General features: G+C 37.9%; 5 protein-coding genes and 3 long non-coding RNA genes across 17 annotated transcripts in view; 2 read left to right on the top strand and 6 right to left on the bottom strand.

Moving 5' to 3' along the window:
- Positions 1–77: 77 nt before the first annotated feature.
- LOC124329236 lies at positions 78–1,215 on the bottom strand. The gene is made up of 4 exons (XM_046788299.1): positions 1,072–1,215; positions 787–961; positions 341–691; positions 78–233 (listed from the first exon to the last, which is right to left on the bottom strand). The coding sequence occupies exons 2-4, from the start codon at positions 909–911 to the stop codon at positions 230–232; spliced, it is 480 nt and encodes a 159-aa protein (XP_046644255.1). The 5' UTR covers positions 912–961; positions 1,072–1,215; the 3' UTR covers positions 78–229.
- A 1,313-nt stretch (positions 1,216–2,528) lies between these two features.
- On the bottom strand, positions 2,529–3,261 carry LOC124329290. Its single transcript, XR_006916737.1, has 3 exons — positions 3,208–3,261; positions 3,064–3,157; positions 2,529–2,947 (listed from the first exon to the last, which is right to left on the bottom strand). It is a non-coding gene; the product is annotated as an uncharacterized LOC124329290 (long non-coding RNA).
- Positions 3,262–3,297: 36 nt separating this feature from the next.
- LOC124329258 lies at positions 3,298–5,120 on the bottom strand. Of its 2 annotated transcripts, none has more exons than XR_006916690.1 (4): positions 4,828–5,120; positions 4,656–4,747; positions 3,745–3,888; positions 3,298–3,334 (listed from the first exon to the last, which is right to left on the bottom strand). It is a non-coding gene; the product is annotated as an uncharacterized LOC124329258 (long non-coding RNA). The 2 variants fall into 2 exon arrangements; XR_006916689.1 differs by having other exon boundaries at positions 3,745–3,891; positions 4,828–5,119.
- Positions 5,121–5,558: 438 nt separating this feature from the next.
- LOC124329238 lies at positions 5,559–7,605 on the bottom strand. 4 transcript variants are annotated; one of them, XR_006916609.1, is made up of 3 exons: positions 7,591–7,605; positions 6,227–6,619; positions 5,559–6,098 (listed from the first exon to the last, which is right to left on the bottom strand). It is a non-coding gene; the product is annotated as an uncharacterized LOC124329238 (long non-coding RNA). The 4 variants fall into 4 exon arrangements; XR_006916611.1 differs by having other exon boundaries at positions 6,227–6,334; XR_006916610.1 differs by lacking the exon at positions 7,591–7,605 and having other exon boundaries at positions 6,227–6,334; positions 6,492–6,506.
- Positions 7,606–7,837: 232 nt separating this feature from the next.
- LOC124329002 (ubiquitin conjugation factor E4 B-like) lies at positions 7,838–11,854 on the top strand. The gene is made up of 9 exons (XM_046787890.1): positions 7,838–7,968; positions 8,039–9,238; positions 9,302–9,841; positions 9,909–10,105; positions 10,189–10,378; positions 10,442–10,606; positions 10,666–11,074; positions 11,162–11,349; positions 11,416–11,854. Exons 1-9 carry the CDS (start codon positions 7,936–7,938, stop codon positions 11,710–11,712), a joined length of 3,219 nt encoding a protein of 1,072 aa, XP_046643846.1. The 5' UTR covers positions 7,838–7,935; the 3' UTR covers positions 11,713–11,854.
- Positions 11,779–14,014, bottom strand: LOC124329056 (testis-expressed protein 10-like). The gene is made up of 5 exons (XM_046788004.1): positions 13,766–14,014; positions 13,344–13,706; positions 12,871–13,270; positions 12,456–12,776; positions 11,779–12,400 (listed from the first exon to the last, which is right to left on the bottom strand). The coding sequence occupies exons 1-5, from the start codon at positions 13,997–13,999 to the stop codon at positions 11,835–11,837; spliced, it is 1,884 nt and encodes a 627-aa protein (XP_046643960.1). The 5' UTR covers positions 14,000–14,014; the 3' UTR covers positions 11,779–11,834.
- Positions 14,015–14,365: 351 nt separating this feature from the next.
- Positions 14,366–24,796, bottom strand: LOC124329045 (calcitonin gene-related peptide type 1 receptor-like). Of its 5 annotated transcripts, none has more exons than XM_046787985.1 (14): positions 24,530–24,796; positions 24,282–24,360; positions 23,833–24,043; positions 17,020–17,359; positions 16,754–16,949; positions 16,487–16,631; positions 16,313–16,380; positions 16,147–16,235; positions 15,956–16,004; positions 15,794–15,872; positions 15,641–15,726; positions 15,492–15,528; positions 15,284–15,427; positions 14,366–15,203 (listed from the first exon to the last, which is right to left on the bottom strand). In XM_046787985.1, the coding sequence occupies exons 3-14, from the start codon at positions 23,965–23,967 to the stop codon at positions 14,769–14,771; spliced, it is 1,803 nt and encodes a 600-aa protein (XP_046643941.1). In that variant the 5' UTR covers positions 23,968–24,043; positions 24,282–24,360; positions 24,530–24,796; the 3' UTR covers positions 14,366–14,768. The 5 variants fall into 5 exon arrangements, with proteins under 5 accessions (XP_046643941.1, XP_046643940.1, XP_046643939.1 ...); XM_046787984.1 differs by having other exon boundaries at positions 24,282–24,471; positions 24,540–24,796; XM_046787983.1 differs by having other exon boundaries at positions 24,540–24,796.
- LOC124329000 (rap1 GTPase-activating protein 1-like) overlaps positions 20,274–25,419 on the top strand; it is a 52,473-nt gene continuing 47,327 nt past the window's right edge. Inside the window, exons 1-5 of one of the 2 annotated variants that reach the window (XM_046787883.1) lie at positions 20,274–20,316; positions 20,851–21,062; positions 22,291–22,658; positions 22,725–22,814; positions 23,063–23,266. In XM_046787883.1, the coding sequence (XP_046643839.1) occupies positions 20,868–21,062; positions 22,291–22,658; positions 22,725–22,814; positions 23,063–23,266 (857 nt within the window). In that variant the 5' untranslated portion in view covers positions 20,274–20,316; positions 20,851–20,867. The remainder of the gene's footprint in view (positions 20,317–20,850; positions 21,063–22,290; positions 22,659–22,724; positions 22,815–23,062; positions 23,267–25,419) is intronic. The other variant, XM_046787884.1, reaches the window with a different exon arrangement.

Below are 25,419 nucleotides of genomic sequence, written 5' to 3'. Positions count from 1 at the left end.
TAGCCAGTCTTCTCACGTTTCAGAAGAAAAGCATGCATGGAACAGCATTCACGAAAAATCCGTAAATGAACAGTAGGTATTGACGTTGTTATTTAATAAGGAGGCGACGTGGTATAGTATTCTTTCGCTGCTGTTTCTTGATATTCACCACACCCAGGAGACATCGGTACAACCCTGATCGACCCAGCCATCAACGATACAACTCCCAACAGCACGGCGCCATAGTAAGTTAACTAAACAATTTGCGATTTGAAAATTAATTTTCGAATGTAGCTGGTCATATCAACAACTAAAACAAGATAGAATTGATTCACGAATCGAAATAAAAATGAATATTTACCCATTATTGCGAACCGGTATTACGACGAAGAATGCAGTTGGTGACAAATATTGCGCTGCAGTTGTTGCTGTGTCGGGTGTCGGAGATGAACACTCTATCGTACTGGGGCACTTCTGTGTAGTATTCGACCACTTTAGTGTTGTAATAAGCTGGAGAATTGGTGTAGCTGGGAGCAGAGTAGTACTTTGGAGCATCGGTGTAGTATTCAGGCGCTTTATTAGTAGCCTAGCTCGGGGAAGAAGAATAATACTTGAGGGCTTCAATGCAGTAGCTGTGGTGCAAGACCCAGCGATCAACGACACAACAACGAAAAGCAGCAGTGCAGCACGACAGAATAGTTTACTAGAAAATCTTCAATATTCAATGATAACGAGCATATAAACAAATAGAAAAAAAGTTAAAATCCGGTTAAAATTGATACAAAACTCAATTAACAGAAAATTTACCCATGATTGCAAACTGATAAGATGAAGAAGGCAGCTGTGCAATGCAGTTGTTGCCATGTCAGAAGCGTTCGCTCGACGAAATTTTTATCTCCTTTTCTCTCTTCTTTAATACGATTTTCTCTCATGCTCGACACCAACGATGCAACACCCAACAGCAACACAAGGCCATATTTAACTATAGAATAAACGATTTTAAAATTAATGTTCGAATACAACTAGTGATATCAAAAAGTAAAGTAAGAAAGAATTCATTCAAGACTCGAGATAAAAATGAATAATAATTACCTATGATTGCGAACTGGTAAGGCGATGAAGAAGGTAGTTGCCTAGTTGGTGACAAATAGTGCGCTGCAGTTGTTGCCGTGTCGGAGATGCTCACTCGACTGATCTCTTGTAGCCTTTTAAGTTTTCTCTCTCCTTTTATACGATTTTTTCTCACTCTTATTCACCTCCTAAGCCTTGTGGCTATTGTACCTGCTTGATAATGAAGCAACACGTGTCGTTCCCGCCCAATCTCTACACCACTGCATGACACGTTTTACGTTATGATCTCCGTGACCTTCGATTATGAAAGATATGCAAACTGGCCCTTCCTTCTGCAGGTTGGCGTTGCTGGGGATGGGTCTGCAAAAACCAATATCAAAAGGAATACCAAATAGTTTTGTTACACATCCCGTTCTCACCCAACCTCTCCCCCCACTGCATGACACGTTTTACGTAATGATCTCCGTGACCTTCGATTATGAAAGATATGTAAACTGGCCCTTCCTCCTGCAGGTTGACGTTGCTGGGATGGGTCTAAAAACAACCATTATCAAAATGAATACCAAATGGTTATAGCTTAAACTTTGTTCACTTTTTACCAATTAACATTTGAGTCATTTTCATTTGACTCGATTCTTCGGTGAATGAATAAATCTTCCATTTCGAACCATTTGAAGGAAAGTCGGCTTTTTTGAAAATATTCCACTGCAACCTTATCTAAGTTTCAAACGCATGATCAATCATAATTCATTTCATGATGAGCACACAGTTGAGCCTTGTTAGAAGCCACTTTTATCGGTCAATAATTTCTCAAAAGTTGCAAAAATGTTAACACACATGTCTACCTCCCCCATACATACTACATAGGGCTTTATCATATAGACGCAAGTACTATATATGACACAAGTTAGGGCCTTGTATAGTAAAATTGTACTAAACTACTAACCTGTGAAGACGGCCTACCGGCTGATAAAGACAGTTGATTTCAAATGGTACAAAACTGTTACTGGTTATTCAATGTTCCTCTAACTTTTCCCTCCACATGAGTAGATAGTTGGGAGATACTTTGATTTTCCTTTACCTTGACTCAGCTATTATTTGCATAACCTCTATTAACAATTACTTTTGACAAATTGCCATTTTTCCATGTCGTCAGTTGTTATATGCTCTCTAATTTCGTATAAAAACGTGAACAGGTCGAACTAAAATTATCAGTTTTACCAACTGTTTTCAGTAAGTTTACTGCTACTCCGCTGATTCCAAAGAAAGTATGAAATCCTTTAAGAACGTTGTTTCCTAAAACGCATTAACTTGTAAATGATATCTGATTTTTCTGATTTTATTAGTTAATCTTTATCGTCGCTTTTTCCGCTATCGCTGCTGCTCATTCTTACAGGTCAGCCGAATACGCTCCCAAGTACGGAGCTCCTGCATACCAATCTACTGGATATGAAGACAAATACGAAGTGAGTCTTATTCTAAAAATATTTCTAAAAATACGGTTACACTGCAGACGTCAAGTACACCTATGCAACAAGTACCCCGAATACGTCGCATCCAACTATAAAGCTAACACCTACTCCGCTCCTACTTACAAGCCTTCTACTCCCACTTACACTGCCCCAGCCAAAAATGGTCCGGTTACACCGCCACTACGGTCTACAAAGCCCCCACAGTCCAACCACAGCATTAAATTGCTGAAGTTAATTGAAACAACCGAAATTTCTGAAATGTCCGAAATCTAAATTTATTATTTAATAAAGAATTCAATTCTATTTTAAAAAATAGTACTCCCTTGAATACATTCGTTGTTGATTTTGAAAACACAAAGATATTTGATATTTCCTGCTCCTCGAAATCTGACAGCTGAAAACGATCGAAGTTATGGTATAGCCATCTAGCTTAGTAAACAAGAAATGTGTTATGCAGTACTATGAAAACGATCCCTGCTCTAGCTCATCGAAACTAATTAAAATAACAAGCTATAACAACCAAAGGAAAAAAAAAACTTACCTTATATTCTGAAGAAACTCTGTGCTGTGTTTGAGAGCAGGGGTAGTAGGAGACAGTGGGCGAGTGAGGCCGTCGGTTGGGTAGTCGAATAATACTAGTCAAATAAGGGTATAGTTGTAGCACGACAGACAGCCCTATAGCTACCTCCCCCTGGTGAAAAAAGGAGTGCACGTCAGTGAGCAGTATTGCTGACTGAATGCCGTGCGATTGAAGATGATGGTACAGTCGGTAAACTGGTATCGCTGCGCTGAAACAACGGCGAAGGATTAATCTGAAAATGAGAAAAGACTTAATAAAAAAAAAGAATTTAAGCCAATCATTTTCAAATAAGGTTGTAGCGACAACATTGGACAACATGGACTTTCCTAAGGAACTTAAAGGGGAGATTCAAAGAGTAGGGCCTAGTAGCCAAAGGCAAAGTGAAGCGGTCTAAAGTGAAATGTTCTACAGTTCACCCAGATTCTACTTTGATTTTTTAAAAACAAAAATTGGAAAATCTCAATATTGGCTACTCTCCAGAGCAGAGTAATCAACTTGAATTCTGAACACTTGGTACGAGAATTTTCTGCCTAAACTGCGGTGCTGAGGTAAATGAAATAGTACAGACCCTGCTTGTGCAACCTACGACGCTTCCCCATTTACGTTACCCTTCATGCAGATGAAAGCACTGAATTTATTTACCGGTGATTGTAGTCCACTGTGATGTCCGTCTTCCTAATTCCCATGTATTGTTACAAGAAACCAGTTGAGTAATTGACCCGAGGTTGTCACCTGCCAGGAATGGCCAAGTCTGCAGTAGAATCCCGTCAACGGGAATCTTCTATGCTGCTATGAATAAGAAAAACAGAAAAATGTTTAATGTTAAAAATAAAATAAATGGTTTTAAGGCATTAATAATCGGGTATGATTTCGCGGTCACGAACCCCACCACTATCAATAACACGCTATCCTAATAATGCTAAGGCTAATAAGCAAATACCTTATTAGTTATTACATTGTTAGACACATAAAATTGACGTTTCAAACCAACTTAGCGAATTTGGTAGCTTGATGGGAAATCATATTTTAGTGGCAGTTCTCAAGAGATAAGAGCCTCGAGAGATGAGAACATCGGCATCGAATATCAATTTTATCACAGACTTTGCGTAACATTTCGCACCCATTCGTTTAATATCCTCCTGACCTCCTGTTCACGTATGAAAAAGTAAGGACTTAAGAGAATGTCAAGTGTCTAACACGCCCTGATTTTAAGCAGAAAAGCTTCGTCACCTGATTCGTACACTGATGCGCAAAAATGGAAACAAGAAAATATTAGTTCATACAAGTTCAGATTTTTTTCTTCCAAGAAACAAAGTATAGTCGGACCAGTCGGAACGAAGAGAAACAAACGCAAAGAACAAAAATAACTCATTTTAGAGAAAAACGCAAAAAAAGTGTTCTGCTCTGCTCAAGCTAAAAGGTTCAGTGACAAAGTGACAAAAGAAGATAAACCTTGAAGAGTCAATGATGAGGACTTCAGCTCAAAATGGTACAAAATACAAAAAAACAGCAACTGAAACAAAAAATGAAATTAAATGACGTAATAACTTTACTGTAAGTGTCCTATTATTATTAGGAGTCAGGTGGTGTTTATCGGTACATCTTATCACTCTGAAAGTGGTCCACAAACAGTTTTCCATCTAGTCTATGACGAAACAAAACAGAATTAGCAAAAGACAATGAATAATGTAATGGCTGGTAAGGGTTGGGGGTAGTTTATCTCACCTACTGAAATCAGAAGTTTTAAACTTGAATTAACTATGATGCATCTTTTGCTATTTGGTGTTAACTAGTTTTTTTTTTCAAAATGGTTTAATTTGCAAATAAAAATAGGCAAATAATAAGTTTTAATGCGGAGTCAAGGCCACGTGTTTACTTGTCAAGGGCTCAAGGCCACGTCTTTTTTCACCGTCTCGAAGTGTAACATTCGTCTGCTCATTGTATTAGTTGCCAGATTTTAAACAAATGTTGCAAATGTGTTGATTTTCTTTTTCTTCTTTCATGCTTCTTTTTCTTTCTTCTTGAAAATCTATGGATCAGAGCAGAAAATAGCACAGATATTGGTTTTTATCTGTGGTGGATATTTGGTATCTCTGTGTTATATCTAGCGATCTTGTACTAACAACTACCTGAAAGGCTGAAAGAAATGGCAGGTAGTACTGGACTACTGGCGCTCTGGTACTGGTAGTAGTAGAGCCAATCTTTGCTTCTCATGTTGGAGATTATAATACTTTCAAAACTTATTGAAAACAGTTCGCAAATATGTTGGAATTCGACCCTGTTAAAAATACGAGGCGTCCTTGTTGTGCTAGTCGAGGACTCGCGGCTAAATGTGAAAAATAAGAAATCGCCTTATAATTTATACAGTAAATTACAAAAATACTCAAAGATGTTTTTACCCCTGACATTCTAAATTCCCAAAATTCAATACTATTAAGTAACTAGTAGATATATAATCAATGCTTGAAAAGATTTTATTTTTCCAAAAGTCGCGCATTACAATATTGCGACTACAAAGAGTAAAAAAGGGGAAAGGATTTAGAGTTTAACACGTTTGTTTCGTCGTCAGTGGTGGAGAAGGACTACATGGCGAGTATTGCTGATTGATTGTATATAATCGACTGATGGAAGAAATGGTGTCGTAGAATTAGTTGATGTTTTACTGCTGAAGCAATACTGATCGGCCAGTAAAGAGTCCTCTAGTAATAGTATCCGGGGTAGTGATATCTAGGGTAATAATGAGGGTAATAATGAGGGTAGTAATGAGGGTAGTAGTAACGTTTATGGTGAGTGGCTGAAGGTTCCAAGGACTCATTTTCTTCAAAGGGCTGCTGAGCGTATTCAGCAGATTCAATCGGCGCAACTACCGCTACCTCACCAGGTTGATTTTCTATAACAGCAGCGTCAAGAACTTCCTGGTCAGTTGGTGAAGGAGCACCTTTGACAATCGTCAAAGAAACCAAACACAGTAGGAAAGCCAATGCCACCTTCATGATCTATATACCACCAAAGATGCGTATGTTAGATGAAACTAGATGTGATAATACAGTTTCAAAATATTTTTTAAAATGTAGATTTGTAATACGTAACACAATATACAGTGGCGTAATAATCTCCTACGTACCATTTTATCAGCTTGAATTTTAGTGCGAGTGGGTAAAAGATCGAATGATCTTGTTGTTGCTGGTTGTTGCGCCGAAGACGAACTGATTTTTGCTCAAAAACTTTCGCTCTTTATATTCACCCGAGATAACGCAATCGTATGCATAGTAGTCATCCATAGTATGCAAGGGAAAGGAGAACACTATAGCATGACCATCACGTTATAGGGAAGTCAGACAAACGATGCGGTTAAAAAGGTTCAAGTTGTGGCCTCAACCAATATCTACCTATACGTGTTCACGGTTCGTCGATGCGCACGATAGAGGCTGCCGCATAAGGAGTATCACAAACTATGACGGGGTGGTACCAGGTACGACAAGGACGCGACGTAACCATTCACACTTTCTTCAACGACCTTTGCCAAACTCAAATGGATAGTTAGCCGTGCAGTTTACCCCGATATACTTTGTTGCAAAAGTAGCCTACACGGGACGGAAAGGCAGGTAGGCCTACATAGTGTATACAACTATACATAGCCTAGTTTTTCGACCCGATATTCCAAATATTAAATTCTGTATTGTAAATGCGGTTAATTAAATATTTTTAGTTTTTGGTTATACATTTGGCAGTAAGGTCCATTTCCTTAATAAAATAGTACTGATCTGTAAAATCTCCGAATCCATCCAAAAGGCAGCAAGAATATATAATTGCAAGATATAGTAGCCCATCCATAATATTCAGATTGCGGAATATGATTAAGCACTAGTGTTAGATAATACACAGCAAACTGTATTGGTATTAGGTAAGGATATGCATTTTTTCCTGTGTACAAAGGATAATTAGGTTATGGGCGACTGGGACCTTGAAGGAGCTTGGCGTACCTGGTACGACCGGGTACGACTGGTACGTGGTTACAGATGCACGGTTTTCCCCCTAAAAGTCCCCCCTCCCTTCTCCGTATTTGGGTTAGTTAACCCTATATAGTGTTGGCTCTCTACTCTACCTGAAAGGGTAGGGGAATAAATTACTGCAAAAAAGGTCACACGCGAAACCAAAATTCAATAAATTGCTAATAGCAACTTATCTTCTACTCGTTTCACGTAACCCACAGGGAATCATCAGTTAACGAGTATTTACCCAACAATGGAAATAGAGGAAAACGCTGAAAAATGCTCAATTGCTCACCACAGAAGTACATTCAAATTTGTATCCGACTGTTTCGACGTTATGTTCGACCCAACTGAATTTCCAAAAAAGAGATCTGCTATTCGTGTACCTTATTTACAAAAGTTTGACATTTTTGGGGGAAAAACAGAACTAGGAAATGCAACGACTTAGCAGGTCCAACAATTCTCCATCCTCGAGGTAAATGTGAGAAAGACTTACAGAGTTAGTTACCCAACCATATTTTCCACGAGGTTAAATCTATTCCATAAAAGGTTTTCTGGGTGTCCGACAGACCGACACTACGACAGATAAACAATGTGAGCTCGATTCATGTTATAATTTGTTATTGCTCGACAATTTTTCTTTTTTTAAGCAGTTGTTTGTATTCTACGGTAGATGTCGGGACACAACTTTTAAGTTGACCGCTAGATCCTTCTATGCTCAGTTCAGTTTACTCAGGCTAAACTGTATTAGTGTTGTGGAAACCGTAGTCCTTTATTCTCTCGAATCAGCTGGTCATACAAATGACAAGGCAAGATTTGTGATACTTTGATCACTGTGTTTATGTCCAACATGAGTGAACTAACTCAAGAAGAGGTAGAATTATCTGAAATAATTAAAAAGGTTGTCAAATTATAGCTTATTACACGAAATTTCATTTATGCAGATACGCCAGCGAAGGTTGGCCCGCCTTGCAGTGATGTCCACTGGAGTTGCTCCAATGAGCAACCCTAGTTTGTCTTCAGCCTCAACTTCATCACAACCAAGCAATGCTATTTTCATGGAAAATGTGTCAATGCTATACACTCCCTCCACTCCTGTTAAAAATTATCCAATGGATATTGATGGTACAACTCCACGAAAAATTGAAGCCATGGACATGGACGGTGCAACACCACGCAAGATTGAAGCCATGGACACTGATGAACCAGCTACAGGAACTCCATCTAAAGTCCAATCCAATGCTGATACTTTGTGTACTGAGGACTTCCTTAACACAACTGTTACAAAAATTCTTTGTGTGTCACGAAAACCAGAGAAGAGTTGTATTGTTTTATCTGCCATCTGGCCAAACAATCCTCTTGTGACGAGTGTAAGCTTTGTGAACAATCACTATATTTTGGAGACAGTTGGCGACATGATAATGGAATCCTTAGATATCATCATGCATTCTCTGGATAAGCCAAACCAGTTATTTCAAGAAGGCTCTGAAATCAACTGTCTTCAGTATTTGATTGACTGTTATACAAGGATGGAAGAACATATGAAGAAATATTCCAAGAAGTGCAGTATTTCATCAGTAAAGGAGCTCCTGGTGAAAATCAAGACTGAATTGTGTGCTGCTCTTGCCCTATTATTGGAAGGTTTTTTAACAGAGCCAATCAAGAAGGATTATTACAACACCCTGTATGAACACCTGAAGAGACACAGTTTACCATCCGAATTTTTCTATGAATTGGTTCATCATCTTGAGTCAGATTATGTCCGGTTTACCAAAATATTCTCACCATTACTTCTAGTTATACGGAAGGAATCTCAACAGAGCTCAGTCTCCGATAGCTCGCATACCGCAGCCCTACAAGTCCTCTCAGATTTGTGCGAGTGTCGAACAGGCGTCAACTCCTCTACTCGTCCGTTTTGTAATCTCATGATTAAGATGGGGAATTGGCTTGTAGAGCCACTTACAGAGGCAACGGGTCGTGAGTTTGCGAAGTTTACTTTCCTTGGGCCGTTCCTGTGTACATCACTTTTCGCAGAAGATGACGTACGAATCGCCGATAAACTGAAAACTACCGCGAATGAATCACGACCAATCGTTTCTAGCCTTCAACAAGAGGTGGAATTGACACGCAATCTTCTTCACAAGGTAAATTTTTGTCTTCATTAGTTAAGACACTGGTGACGTATTTTGATTTCTTTCTTCTTTTAGGTGTTTTATGCGCTTTTGGCAAACAGTGGATCGCGTGAGGCCACATTACAGTGGATCGCAGTTGCACTCAAACGAAACGAAAAGCGTTCAATGATCAATGTTGAATCGCGACTTGTTGCTGGTGACGGATTTTTTCTCAATCTTGCTGCTGTTATGCATCAGCTCTCACTCAAAATCAAGCTTGACAAAGTGGATGTATTTTATCCGTTCCACCCACAGAGTCGTATTAGCAATAGTGTGGCCAATGAAACCAAAATTAGAGTGAATTCACAAGAAAGCCAACAGTGGGTCGAGCAACTGAATCAGCCAGATTCTGGACACATTTGGCAGGAGTGTAAATTCCCTACTGAATGTTGGTTTATGACACTGCATGCCCAGCATTTAGCATATTTGCCGGCCGCAAGACGACATCAGCGGAGGATGCGTGCTCTTAAAGACTATCAAAAACTCGTTGACGAAATGCAAAATTCGGAAGCAGAATGGAGTCAAACTCCAGCAGCCCGCCGAAATAGGGAGCTTATTGCCATGTGGCAAGAACAGGTTGGTCCAAAATGGTTGATTTTCGATTGCCCACACTTAATTAATTTTTTAAATTGGTAACTACTAGGTGAAAAAGCTTTTATTAAGCAAACCTTGCGCCGAAGCTGCGTTGATGGACGAAAAACTCATCAGCAATTACATGCATTTTAACAGCATGGCCGCAGAATTGGAAATGCAGACCCTCTGTCCAGAAATTATGTTTCCCACGAATAACTTAACTCTTCCATCTAAAGCCACACCTCTTTTTGCAAACTACCCAGAGTGGTAATATAAAAAATTGCATCCGGGTTTTTCTCAAAATTAAAGCTATTTTTATGGTATGCTAATACTTTTATCTATTCCTGTAGGTACGTCGAAGATATAGCCGAATTTCTTTTACTTGCCCTGCAGCACATGCCTCAGATTGTTGCTCGTACGGTGGATCAGATGGTGATGACCTGGTTGCTCACGCTGGTCTGTTCAGCTCATTGTTTCAACAATCCTTATCTGGTGGCTAAGTTAGTTGAAGTGCTCTTCATGATGAATCCGTCAGTCCAGGTATACGAATTTTTACTTTTAACTATTTCCTTGTTATTCTTATTTCTTTGATTATTCCTTTAGCCTCGTACGGAAACGTTACATGAGCGATTGCTGACTCATAAAATTTCACAATCAGCGTTACCCCCTTCTCTGATGAAGTTCTACGCAGATGTTGAGTCCACCGGAGCAGCATCAGAGTTTTATGACAAGTTTACAATCCGATTTCACATCAGCATTATACTCAAGGTTTATCATACTTTTCTTTTCTGCAAAAATAGATTGGATTCATTTATATATTTTTACAGAGTTTGTGGCAAAGTCCGATCCACCGAGAAACTGTTATACAGGAACTCAAATCAGGCAAACAGTTTGTCAAATTTATCAATATGCTGATGAACGACACCACTTTCCTTTTGGATGAAAGCCTTGAGTCACTACGAAGGATCCATGAGGTCCAAGAAGCTATGGAAAACCGATCTACGTGGGATCAGCAGCCTGAGGAGCAAAAAGAAACACGCCTCCGACAACTTTCCACGGATGAGCGTATGTGTAAATCGTACTTGACGCTTGCCCGTGAGACGGTCGACATGCTACACTATTTGACACAACATGTTCCCGATCCTTTCCTGCGTCCTGAGCTGATCGACCGTTTAGCGGCGATGCTCAATTTCAATTTACAACAGCTCTGTGGGCCTAAGTGCAAACATTTCAAAGGTATACATTTATTCCAGAATAATCAGTTTTAGGGCTTGGGATGATAATAATTGATCGTGGTGTTTGTTTTTTAAAATTATCTTTAAGTTAAAAACGCCGATAATTATGGATGGGAACCCCGACGTGTTTTGGACCAATTGACCGATATCTATCTTCATTTGGATTCTGATGTGTTTGCTCAAGCACTAGCTGCCGATGAGCGCTCTTTCCGTTTTGAACTTTTTGAAGAAGCGGCCGTGCGTTTAGAGCGAGCACTAATCAAAGCTCCACTTCAAGTATGTTAGATTTGTCATCTTTTTAATTACGTTTTTTTTTTTCATAACATTTTACATTACTTACAGATTGCGCATTGGAGAGAGCTGTCTGCTAAAGCGCAACGAATCGTACTTCAAAATCAAAAACGTGAGCTAGACTTCAGCGACGCTCCGGAAGAATTCCGTGATCCTCTTATGGATACACTCATGGACGACCCCGTCCTTCTACCTAGTGGAAAGGTTATGGATAGAGCCGTCATCCTTCGTCACTTGCTCAATTCGTCTACCGATCCTTTTAATCGTCAACCACTTACTGAAGACATGCTGATGCCTGTTGAAGATTTGAAGCTCCGTATCGTAGCTTGGAAACGGCAAAAAGAGTAAAGTCGAACATTTTTTTGTCAGAGAAGAATTTTTGAATGTGTTTGGCCAATATTTAGTTTAAAGGGGTTTCCAGATTGTTTTTCAAGTGTAATACATCTTGTTTATTGTGGGCAAATACAAACTTAGGTTGCTGCTCCGATAATATTTAGCATTCCTAGACCGTAGATTTTAACATCGGAATCTTGCAGTTGAACAATTTGTTCACGCAGTGTCGATATTTCAAGTTGACCAGACGCTTGATTCTTCGTTAAGTATATGAAGTCAAAAACCGCTTTCCAATGTTCAGATTTACTGTCGATTTTTTCAAGATGGGCGATGATGTTATCAACTTCTCTCCTGCCATTTGCCAAACAGTTGGCGTTCCGGCTCATAACACGATTTATAGACTCCAACAGATCCATGTTGGCGTTATCACGGATGAGAGATGGGCATGTTTCAATCCAACGCTTCAATGATGACATATCTTCTTGATCACCAATGGTTTCCCCAATATTCATCAGTACCTTGTTTAGATACAGTCGATCCTTTCGATCTGGTCGAATACGATTACAAAATTCCACGAGCACATCTATCAAATTATCGACATGAACTCTTAAATTCTTTTTACTGCAACAAGCCAAGACAATGTCCTTCAGCTTGTCAAGTTCTACTTGTGTAAAAACGTACTGATCCGAAGATTGAAAAAGTCCTAAAAAAAATATTGTTTAACAAAAAGTACACCATTACATAAAATCAGATCTTACCACAAAGGTATTGAAAGACGAGATCGGAATATTTGGCGGCGCTTTTCATTTCAAGGTGGGCCCAGAGAAAACAAAGAATGAGGTTTTGTTCCCGGCACTGAGGGTCTAATGCTTGCTTCTTGTTGCGGGCAGTTTCTACACGAGCCGAGAAAGGGAATCGTTGAATAAAGTTACGAATCAATAACTCTCCGTATTCGGATTCGAACCAACGCAACAATTCCAAGTTGTTTTCTGATCGACTCATGATACTCCGCAACGTGAACATCACATTGGTGATGCATGTAAATAGAGCCAAACTTTCAGTTCCAATAAGAGAATAACCTGAAAATAAACAATGTAATAATTACAATTAAACGATGCACTGATTATGGAACCTGATGGCAATGAAACATTTTAATAATCAAACAATAGCTACCTTGATTTTTATTAAGCTGCTCGCTAGCCATAGCCTCAACCCACGTTTCACTGAGAAGAGGGAAAAGGTGAGAAATAAATTCTTGGAGCTGATGGGTAGATAAACATTTGTCGTTGACGGACAAATGACCAGGTCTACGAATGTTCAACTGGATATAAAAATTTCTTTTCATATACAGAGGACAGGTTTTTCCATAACTGAATGACATTATTGCGGAGTTTTGTTGTGGATCTATTTGATTTTTCCCCAAGAGCAGAATAAGAAGTCGATTAACACGCGTCAGCACTTCTTGTCTCCATTTTAACGAAGTCAGTCGTTGATTTGGATTTATCGTCAAAACCCGCTTTCCGTTTTTAGTATCGTCTCTGCAAGAAATTTGCTCAAGAAAGTTTGGAAGAATCTGTGAATATAAAAATAAGATACTTTTAAAATAGGTACTTTTAAACATATAATAAAATGAAATCGTTAAACACCTGCATGGCAACTGTAGAAACAAGGCCAGGAACATGCGAAAGTAGGATATCAAGAAGCAAATGTGAATCTTTTTGAATTCCTAAAGATATGTGATTCATGCAGCACATTAATTGTGCATTAAGAAGGGGGAAAAATGGTGTAATCTTTTCAGATGAAGTGGACTGAACAATATGCTCTAGAAGTTTCAATGAACATTTTCGGACTTGTGCATCCCGGTTAGCCATCAGTTCTGAGAGCTTCCCCAAAAGTGAAGAAAGTGAAACCTCCAAAACCTCTGGAAATTTTCCTAAAAGTTCTTTCATTCCATTAATGCCATCTTGTTGGACACCAGCATTAAAATGACCCATGTGTGCAAGAAGTTCCTAATAGAAAGCAGTCAAGATTATACTTAAGAATTCCACAATTAAACAACTTGGATTACCTTAAATGTTTGTTTTCTATGACTTAATGGTATTCCACTGTCTTCAGTCGGTCGCATATGATCAGGGAGAACAATTTTCTTTGTTTTAAAGCTTGTATCAGTGACATTTAAGCCTTTAGGTAGCAATTCTCCTTTTTTCCTTTTACCACTTTTTTCTGCCTTAAAAGATAACTTAAGTTTTATTTTGTTTTTCTCTTTTCGGAACTCCTTTTTATGCTTTGCACTCTTTGTCATTTTGGCAAATTTGATATTCTATGCAAATATTTTAGAAAAAATTTACAAATAACGCCTTTTTCTATCGAATGGAACAACTAACAAGTACCAAATGTCTACTGCCAACGAGTTTCACTAAAAAACCTAAAACTGAAGTCAAGTACACGTTCAAGTACAAGTATTTCCACCGTTTCCACGTGTGAAAAACAGAACAGCAGACGCCTACAGTTGTGACAGTGCTTTGTTGCGCGATCTCGCAATAGTGGAAGAGAATGAATTAGATGATGAAATCATGAAAAGTTCCGTTCCGTTTCCGTTTAAGTTTTAAATAAGTTTATAATCTCAACTTGGATTGCGGAGTGAATACGAAAGAAACTAGATTTTTTAGTTTAACACGAGCTACTTTTCCGTTTACTACACGTTAATGGGAATAACATCTTTTTTGTCTGAACTAATGAATTGGTTACAAAAACAATGAAATAAAATATGAATATTCACAGTAAATAAATAATATAGAATTCCCAAGAAGCCGCATTCATGAAATTGTGCAGGGGAATAATTACACGTTAATTTTAAATCATTTAACCCATTTATAAAACACTAAACTATATGACAGCAAACGAAGCCTCGCAACTGACGATTTTGCAGAGTCGGTAAAACTTGACAAAGTTGGTTATTTCGGTATGTCAATTAGTTTTGAATTCGAATCTTGTTGGTAGCTTCTTTTATTATGGATTAAAAGTTAAATCAGGAAATCCAAATTGAAAGGGTAATTTGTGAATGACCGTTGTTAGTTGTCATTATCGAGGCAAGTTTCCCTAATATGGGGATTCCTCAAATTCAATTTATACATTTCCTGTCTATTGTACGCTTTTAAGTGCGAATTTAACAGGCTGTCATGCCCACTAGGTTCTGGTAATATGTTTCTGACAACATTAACCGTAGAATCTCCCTCATTCAAGAAATGTCTTTCGTCCGATACAGAGCTTCGTCCACTAGTAGTCATTAGTGGTTTTTGATGTGGATTGGGAGAGCAATCTGCCAAAGAAAAGTGTGTTGTTGAAAAGTTGCTCCGACCAAGAAAAACTGAGCACCCAATGCCTTCCGCCCCTCCCTCTTCTTCTTCTTGCCCCCGTTCAGTTCTTCTTCGTCTATTGTTTCTGGTTGTTCTAAGACAACGCTGTTCCTTAAAGCGTCTGTAAGATCGTTTCAACAAGTAGTGAACCTGCATAGAAGTAAAAAACATAAATTAAAATAATTTTACATTGTTATGTAACTAGTATAAAAGATTTAAAAGAAAATTACTTCGCCGTTCCCATAACAAAATATGATGGCAACCAAGAATCCTTGTAATCCGTCGAGTAAGGCGTTCGCATAATGATAAAATTCTATCCAATCGCAACCATCTTTTGACGGGCGATAGATGGTCACGACAAAATGAAGGCCAAACTAGAGAGAAAATTTAGAAAGTAAAATGTAGTACGGAACAAAAATATCATTCGGTCCTTAATACCAGGGGAACTAAGACCAGAGTAGCTCGAACTGCTTTCCTAGAAAAGATAGAAATTTAATTATGTTAAACTAACGACATCTTAGTATTGAAATTCAAGATTTACTTGCTTTTCTAACTTACTAATTATTTTTATCATTTATAATGCTTACCTGTATTGGCTCGGTTCAGCGGTATTTGTGGATCTTAGTTTCATTACTAATATGCGAATAATATTTACTAAGAAAATCAGATTCACCTAGATGTAAATATTGTCATTACATGAAAATGGAAATTAATTTTTGCATTATCTTTCATAAACATACCACTAAAGAAAATAGGCAGGGTGTGTTCAATACCCATTCCCATGCTTCAATCGGTTCTATCCAACAGCGGCTGTCATACCTAAAATCAAACATTTCAATTAATACTCGGCAGTTAATCTTTAATTTTTTTAATTTTTTATTTTAAATTAAATTTATGAATACCATATTGAACGTATGATGGCATAGATTCCAATTGGGAACAGCGGAAGAACTAAATGAAAGAGTATAATAGTAGTTCAATCGTACCGACTCATATTGCTTTAAGTGCATCCATTTCTAGACAAACCACCGATTTATAGTGGGGGTGTTTGCCGAAGAATTTATCCACATATTATATCATTTCAAAAAATTACCCCAGCCAATAACGTAAAAGACGGAGAAACAGCTTTGTTCAGCAAATGCGGCAGCGATTAATCGATGAAGATAGAAGCCCTCACAAAACCTACAACGTATAGTAATATTTTTAATTAAGTGTTCAGCTCGTAAAACTTGCGTACGATAGACAAGTATCCTACTCACATCCACGCGTAATTAGTTAATCGCAGGTATTTCACGGTGATTAACATCAGACGACAAACCAGTGCATTCTGCAAATGTCATATGAAGATGATTATTAAAGTTAATTTTCCCACCACAAAAACCTACGCACGTATCGTATCATGTATTTTTTGTAGAATTATTATTGAAAAATACCTGGTTTATGTAAGAATCTTTTTTGCCTGAAGTCGCAATTTGTGGTAAAATCATGAAAACTTTGAAAACTATTACGAGTATGGAGTTCAGTAAAATGGAAATGAACATGTTCTTATGTAGCCGTATCCGATAAACATTTAGCTGCCTGAATCAAAATAAATGATCAAAGATTAGTTTCTTTTTGAGGTGAGTTCTGCTATGATTTTTGTTTATGCTGAAAATAATACAATTGACTATTTAAATTTGGTTAATGAATAAAAAACATACTTGTAGGAGTAGAAGATGAAAATAGCGGGCAGAAGCGTGGCAACTGAGACAGCATATGCATATAGGTGTACATGTGCCCGTTGTTTTAACGTGCCGACAGGACTGCAAGGACTATAATTCGTTTTTTCTGTAGAGGCACCTGTTTCTCCACGTCGATACCATGTCCCGTCAAGCGTGCATACCTTTTCGGCGTTACCTAGTATTATTCACAAATCTTGAAAGATGTAATCTTGTTACGCTATGACAATCAGATTTTTTCTACTTACGTGCACATGCTGGGGGCTCAGTTTCAAAATAGATGAAATGGGGGCACTGAGCAAGAGCCACTTGATTCGGACTGGTTTGTGGCCAACACGTCCAACCATCCCATGTAGGGGGACAATACTTCGACTTTGATGAAGTTTCGTTTGCTGCAGAGTGCATTTGTCGATCCAGTAAATTAATATTTTGATTCTGATTAGCAACGTCGCTTGATTCCGTAAATCCAAGCATTTGGTAGCAGCAATCCACAGCGGCCTTGCAACACGATTTCCATTTATCTTGTGATTTTAAATCAATAAAAGACATGTGTAGTTGACTTTCATTGTCTTCAGAATCGACGGCTAACTGTAAAACAAATATCAAAAGAATGTTTGTTTTAAAGGCGAATGTAAAAATATATTTTTTTAAAGCTGATTTTATTCTGTGCTATTCTGAAATCACATGCAACTGTTCATTAAACGAAAATTTTTAATGAAGGAAACGTTATTTTAAAAATGCTCTTTGTGTTTAGTTAAATAGAGGAAGTATTTTGCTTGCCGTTAAGTTGTTTCGGTTATGGACCAAAAAAGTGACGTTATAAAAAGTGCCTGCTGTCTGCACACTCTGCACTCTGACCACCTTCGGATTCCATTTGCTATTGCGGTGAAAAAAAGATGGGTTGTCCGGGATGTAGTGATAGCATCGAGCGCAAGTATCCAAAGCAAAGAGATCGATGGGCAAATATTGGCCGTCCGGAGCGCGACAAAAATTATTTTCGTCTGTCGCCTTCATGGGGTATTGACTACCATTTTGAAACAAAACATTTTCATAGGTTGAACGGCGACCACGAGATTGATTACTCAAGTAAACTATCTCTTTATCATCCCATAATTGCGAAATCCCCATCTCAGCAAAATCATCACGTTGATTTACGTTCTCTTCAATGAGTGATGAGGTCAGCTCCAGCCCACAAATTGTATTGATCTTCGTCAATTGCGATATGATCAACAGCAAAATAAAACAGCGAGACATGGTAAACCTAAATTGAACAAATACTTCAATGATTTTTCTATGAATAAATATTAAGTTGCGTGTTTAATTCAGTAAATTAGCGCAGTAAGTCAGCAAGTTACATAATTTGCGCTTCAATTTGTTTTCCGTTTCATTACAGCCTTGGTTAAATTACGTAGGCAAATCTTCTAGAATTATAATCACTGTTTTAAAACAATGAGAATATGAGATGATCTCTGCATAATTTTTTTTCAAACAGCCATGAGTGGTGTTTGCGTCCCGTATTTAGTACATAAATGGTGATTTCAATTTTTAAACGTTTATTGAGGCCTATCAAATAACCAGAAATATTCTATGGAGATGGGATGGGAGGAAAGGCCATCGGAATTTTTCGTTCGACGTAGCGTGCAATGTCGAGTGCTTTTTCCAGTTAATATATTTTCACACGCAGCTGTAACCAATAAAAATCGTTGGAATCGTCCGATATCAATTGTTGTAATCCGATCCGGCGATCCCTAATAGAAAGAAGCTGTCTCGCGAGTCAAGACCTTTCTTCCTTTTCCTCGTTCTCGCGCTATTGTTCTTTCTTTTATTCTTAGCCATTTCCTTTTCTGACGTACACATATAGGTCTATCATTACAATCCACTTACCTAATAACAGAAAAGTGCTTTTAATCTAAGCTAGCTTTACTTTTATACTTTTTTAAATAAATAGTCATACATAGTATAGAGGTATAAAATGAATGTAATTCGTCTGTTTTAAATCAAACTAGCTTTGTCAATCTATCACTATTCGTATAATTTAAAAAATTAGAAATATTGCAATTAGTTACCTTAAATTGAACTGTGTCTATATATACGATGCCGTTTAATAAATATCTTATTGGGACTCTTAACATTTCCGGTTTAAGCAAAAATAATTTTTGTTTCATTAATTTGTAATGCCAGTTAGAGATTTTTTTCGATGATTTAGCAATAACAGAGTTACATACGTAGATACGACATGAAAGAAAAAATGTCAATGATTTTCAGGAATAAGCTTCGTTTATAAAAATAATATTAGCGTAATAAGCTGACGAACACCTGCCGACACCTGCTACTGTGTCGTGCTTGGTGGATTGATTAACGGAATATGTTGCGATCGACCTACTCACTTAACAGTAGCGTTGAAGAAGAACTGGAGCGTAAGAAATGCTAACATCTCAAATGAACTCCGTCTAAAATGCTACTAGTATGCAATGTAAGACAAGACTGCCTTTTCAAGGATCAAAACTCGTAGAGTTCCTTTTCTCTGCTTGGAGTTCCTCTTACGGACATGCGCATCCTCAGCCGAGGCCAACATATGCTTCAAGCATTATTGGGAAATAATATTCGACGACCTAATCGAGTTTTTTTTTTTACATTTGCATCATAATGGGCGCATGAGTAAATTACCGGATGTTCCTCGCCGTCCAAATTTGTGTTTAATGTTCAGTGTCCTTTTCAGAAAGGATGGCAATTTATTTTTCAATCATCTAGCAATTGCGTGTTAGTTCTATACCACTAGTGTTCCTAAATGATCCACCTACAGATAGGAGGCATTTGCTGGAAAATTACACCAAACAAAACGATTTGCAGTCAAATGAAGGGCAGTTCGTTCCACATACGTACGTATTTTCACTACTAAACAGTTCCATCTCTATTAATGAGTCCATCTCCGGCCTACAGATAAATAGAGGATTTTCAAATACAAGAAAATTAATGAGAACAATTTCCCGTCTTCCATAAATTATGTGCATCTTCCTATTTTCTGCACTGTTGTCTTATTCGTCTAACTTGAAAAATTTTCCCTTGTAGTTCTAGTTAAATTTTATCCTATGTGTTTGAATATAATCGTACAGCACATGTTGCTTCCCAGTTTTTAAAAATGTTGTTGGTTGTCGTATATTGCCGTGATCTCGTTTACTGGTAAAAAACGTTGGTGAAAATCTTGATTTCAAATTCAACGCTAATCGTTTCTTTGCAACATTGCGGAGAATGCGACAGAATATGAGTAGTTTAGAAAATACGAAATATTTGTATTTGAAATATTCAGTGTGGTGCAATGTGGAAGTAAATCGACATCAGTAAAAACCCAAGAACCCCACAATTTTTTTTTTTTTACTATTTTTCTCTCTTACTTACTTTTTTCGTAACTTTGCGGTTAACCATAGACGAGGACATTAACGAAATCCGACGGATGAAAAAAAACGTCGTCTAAAAAATTAGATTACATTTTTTTAAAAATAAAACACTGCATTTTCAGTTTGACATCCCTTCGAGCTAGTGAACTGGTGAGTTTCTAAACTGCTTATATTCATTTTAAACAATTAATAATGTTTACATTTAACTTTGTACGGAAACTGTGCAAGTCATTATAACGGGCCTGAAATATTTTGTAATTATGCAATCCGTATTATTAGTGAATTGCGCAAAATGAAAATGTCTTCCCAGGGTTTCAAAACTTTTGAAACAATAGGTTGAGTAAAAATTTCAAAAACAAAAATAAAATAAAATTGGAATTTCAATTCAAGCTTTGAATTTTATGCACAAGTTACTCGTCGATTTTGTTATTCTTTTTGCGATAATTTTTTTAAAACATTGTCCAATGGCTTTAAAATAAAGTTTAGTCTGGGTTCAAATCGAAAATGTATCCACTGCGCGAGTATTTCTGCGTACACCAGCTGAAATACGTATGCGTGTGCACAGGTGGGTAATGGAATCGGTTGTTAGTTTCTTTATGATGACGACGTAACATATGTGAATCAACACACCCTGCCATAAGGTATATTTCTCCAACAACGATTTGTTTTCTCAAAAATTGTCAGTACTGTTCCTATCCGACATGGTCAACGATGTAACGACAGCAGCCGTAAAATCTCGCAAAAGCAGACTTTCGTTGAGATTGAACGATGGATATGCATCCGTCAACCGATATAGGCCTACTTCCATTTCCTACCTGAAGAGCTGCGAAAAAGTGTGTGGGTCAGCTTCGTTGCCGCAGAGTCCTTCATCGTGTGAATCATCCCAAAGCAATAAAGTAAGCTGCTCACTTCAGTTTTTCAATGCCATTTGCATTATTTAAGAACAAAAAAGCAAAGAGGATAATTCTAGCATAGTAAACAATCTAATTCGCAGGGACCGCAAGTATTTCGGTCGAGATTAGATATTTTAGAAAATAGAAAATCCAAAATCTTTTGAAAACACACAAAAAATTACTGAAAGTAAAGCGTATAGCTTGTAACAATATTTACCAACATACATTTCCAAATGCCACTATTCTGTAATATAGCAAAGACTCCGCGGTTGACTTTATGAGTTAATAATGAGATCGTAGGGTGCTGCGTTACTCCTTGAGAAAAGGCCTTTATTATTTTTTATGATGAACTCTCAATGGATTTGTAACCAAATTCTTCCAGCCAATGTCACCAAACCATTCGCTTGATTCTATTCTGAAAAATAGATTTGTTTGGAAAAGTCGTACGTACGCCGGCACCTGGCAACCCATTCGTTTTTATTTATTTTTAACCTTCACCAGAGTTCCTCCACAGCAGAAAAATAAATCGTCATTCTTATTCCTGTAGTCCGCTTACTTCCATTCAATTGAGCCTACATTTTTCATTACGGCGCCCGGCTTGCCCCTGTAGACCTACTATCAGTTTTCCATCTTGTAGAAGCTTATAAGACTATAAGAGTACTACAATTTTACGATGATAACTTCACAACTGACAGCAATTCTTTGTCTTGCCTCAAAATGTCAGAAGGAAATTTCACCAATCAAAAATGTAGACACACCGGAAGCCTGGCAATCCCTTCTGGTGCGTAAGCCGGGTCTGCTAAAGTGCTTCGCAGACATGGGAACTTTAATTCAAACAAGCAGTCTATACAAATAAATTTATTTTTCACATGTACTTTGAAAAACTCTCTTTTATCCATGGGATTTTATGACTGTCAAGTTTACGTCATGTTATGTGATAAATCTCAAATTTACGTAGATTTATACCAAATGCTTGGAATGTGGGACATAAATCTTCATCTTTTTGACGTTGTAGAGGAAATGTGCGGACACTGCGCACTCCAGCGTTACTCTTTTTGAATGATTTTTTGAGAAAGAGCAAACATTTCGTTGATTTGATTTCTAAAAAAACTGACAATATTGTTCGAAAATTTTCAAATTGATTGATTGTACATTATACGTATTATTCTAAGTCAAAGAACTGCTATTACAAATGTTGCTCTGTTATTTAAAATGTTTTTGTAATCCACAGCAATTCAAAAGAAACATATGCAGATCAGAAGAGGAACTCTATTCTTATCAACTTGACGTTGGCCAAGATTGCAAAACAAGAAAAGCTTTCTTATCCGATACGTTCCAGCAACTGAAAAAAATGAGCGAGTGGACGAAATCACCAACGGCTTCATCAACAACAGTTCATTGGAACAATGGGAGAGAAGCTCCTTTGTCAGCCGCTCAACATCGTCGGTTGTTGATGATGTCCGGTACCCGAAACAATCTGTCGCTTGATAGTCAGAAAGACTCACCTGAATTTCAGGCCGCTTTCACTCGGTTCATCTATCCTAATCACGTCAACAAAAAACCGACATCCGTGTTTCATCAAAGTGATCCTGGCGGTCTGTAAGTCGCTAAATTTTCGTCGCATATACTTTTCAGAATTCGTCCCTATTCATTGTTTATTTTCAGTGATAAAAAAAATGTAAAGCACATTGTTGCCGATTACCAACACCGTTTACGAATTCTGCATAGTAATTACATTTACAAAAAACATAATCGGTAATATGATTGTTTTGTTTGTTATTAAAAATCGTATTTGTGATACAAAGTAAAGTCGAACGCTGTTAGATGGCGTTTATACGAAGGAATTACGTCAGTTAGAGAGCGCCGTTGCCGCCGTAGAACACACTAAATATGGGCCGGTTTCAAAAAAAAAAAAATAAATAAAAATTCAAAGAGTAGCCTAAATTATGGAACCGATTGCTTGATTGCCGTATTCCAATTATAAAGTTTTAATTGCCTTACAGAACGAGCACTACGAGTCCGAACGGCATTTGTGAGGCGAACGTGACCGAATCTCCGCTTTTTTCTGAGGCGAATATTCCGTCGCTTTCGCCGGAAGAATCATGGAAAACCTTGGGGGAATCAACTCGGGTCGTCGTACGTCGTTCAGCCAATCTGAACCTGCATCGCCAGACACGCTTCCACTCGTCCAGCTCTCGTCTTGAATCGTAAGTCACAACTCACCACAGATCTTCTTCTCTCTACGCGTTAGATCCTTCATAGCCTGCAGGCCTTTAATTATGGTCATCGCTTATTCGGCCCATCTATCGTCTTCCTGTTCATTACCGTAGTATATGATTACACCCCAACCGCCTGTTCATTACGCGAGCGTCTGACAACATTTAATCAACAATATTATTGTATTCAAGGGGGAATGCAATTGTTGAATATAATCGATTGAATTTAGAGAGGAGGTGACGGGGTGGCGGGAGGTCCCTCTTGCTCATACAATTTTCTAGTTGCACTTTGCTTGAAGTGTTTAAAGTTGAAATATTTTTGAATTTGATTGTTTACCCACAGAATATTTGTGAGGTACAAAAACAGTCTTGATCTGTAGTCGTTCTAGCTCAAATGAGTTATTTAATGAACCCTAACTGAGTCAACAAAAACGGCAAGAGAAAACGAGTTCCAGTCAGCCGCATAGCTCAGGAATAATCGTACTCCGTACTGTCACGACTCATAAACAACGTCCCCAAATAGTCAAAAAGGAATAACAGAGATAAATTTGTCCTACCTTTATGCCTGGGAAATACGGCCAGGCATCCACAAACCACAAGTGCTCCATCCGCAGAAAAGTTGAATCCGGATAGGTGGAATAGGGAAAAGGGTGTCCTCGTAAATACCCCCACACTCGCATGGGTGTGGACATTTAAACAAAGGGGAAGAGGAGATCCGTAACTCGACCGACATTGGTGGTTTCTCCAATCAAACGGGATGCTGTTTATCTAAATAAAAATTTAAAAAGAGGTTTACGAATAATATTTACAGAATCAACAAGTAAGGAAAAGTTGAAAATGAGACAGTGATGGGACCTAATTGTTAATAAATGTTAATGTAAATAATTGTATTGTTTAAACTAAATAGAAGAATTTAAGGTTTTGACGTAATAAACTGGATCCATTCAAGTCTGATCATGAAAATATAACTAGCAGGTCATAGGAAAAAATTAATGAAAATCATTACCCAAGCAATGATGAGACTTAGATTGCTGGTGATGACAGGTAGCAAAGCTGGCATACCTTGTTGTTATGATGGCTGCAATCTGCACAAAGGAACAGGTTACATAGTGCAAACTGGTGCAAAGAAACAGCAATGCATCGACAGGGGGCTTATGCATGGTAAATGCTAGTCAGGGAACTAACATTTCACAAATCTAAAACAAGTTAAACTCTTCTATTTAAGCTCCCATAATAATTTCATTGGTTTCTTACTTTTATTTACCTGCTAAAAAGCATGGAGTGTGTGGAGTGTGCATCAACCATCAAGCCACTCTATAAAGAGCCGTGACCAGAGTTCACACGATGATTATATTTTTGAAATTTCTTGTGCTGTGTTTCGTGCAGCAAAGTTTCCCAAAAAATTATCGTTTGGTTCACCATAGTTATCATTATCATTCACTGATAACTTCTCTTCACTTCTTTTTTGAAAGGAGAAAACTTACAAATTGATAGCAGACGACACTAATCTTCTAATTCTGATTAGCCATGTTTTTAAAAATCGACCCCTCCCCCTAAACTCGAGATCCGCTGGTCGGATTGGAATAATTTTAGTATCTATTAGTTCGTCGCTTTAAATTACATTGAGCCCCACTCTTAAGAAAAAAGTAACCGCAGATAATTACTTTAAGACCGAAACCGTCATCTAATAAGACCCTACCCTGGCCCCCAGCTGGCCCCTTATTCAGTCTTGGAAGCCCAAGAGGGAATAAAGACGAGCGTCTATTCACCGAAAACTCCGGAATCCATCGCATCGATTGCAGCAGGATACACAAACTGCGTCTGCAAATGAAATTGCAAGTCGTCTTTGTGCGAGTGCTTTTTGAATTATTCCCCGTTGCCACTTATTGTGTGGGTGCATCGAGTTGAAAGAAGCATTGCTTGTTGAATATCCAGACGTCCTATTCAAATTTTCTTGACAATTTCGAATTGGTGAAAGTATGTCGAAATTGCTTGGCAGAGCCTTGGTACATATGGTTGGTGATCGATTGAAGCATATGCCTTGAAATAGCTGAAGCCCAGCAGGCACACACACAAAAAAAGGACCCACCATCAAATGAGCGCGTATACGTATTATAAGCGGGTGTGGTCACATCGAGATAACG

Source organism: Daphnia pulicaria, chromosome 3 (genome assembly GCF_021234035.1).
Source record: "Daphnia pulicaria isolate SC F1-1A chromosome 3, SC_F0-13Bv2, whole genome shotgun sequence".
Classification (NCBI taxonomy): Eukaryota; Metazoa; Arthropoda; class Branchiopoda; order Diplostraca; family Daphniidae; genus Daphnia; species Daphnia pulicaria.
The sequence above is the reverse complement of the archived record's forward strand: the minus strand, read 5'-3'. Positions and strand labels throughout refer to the sequence as shown.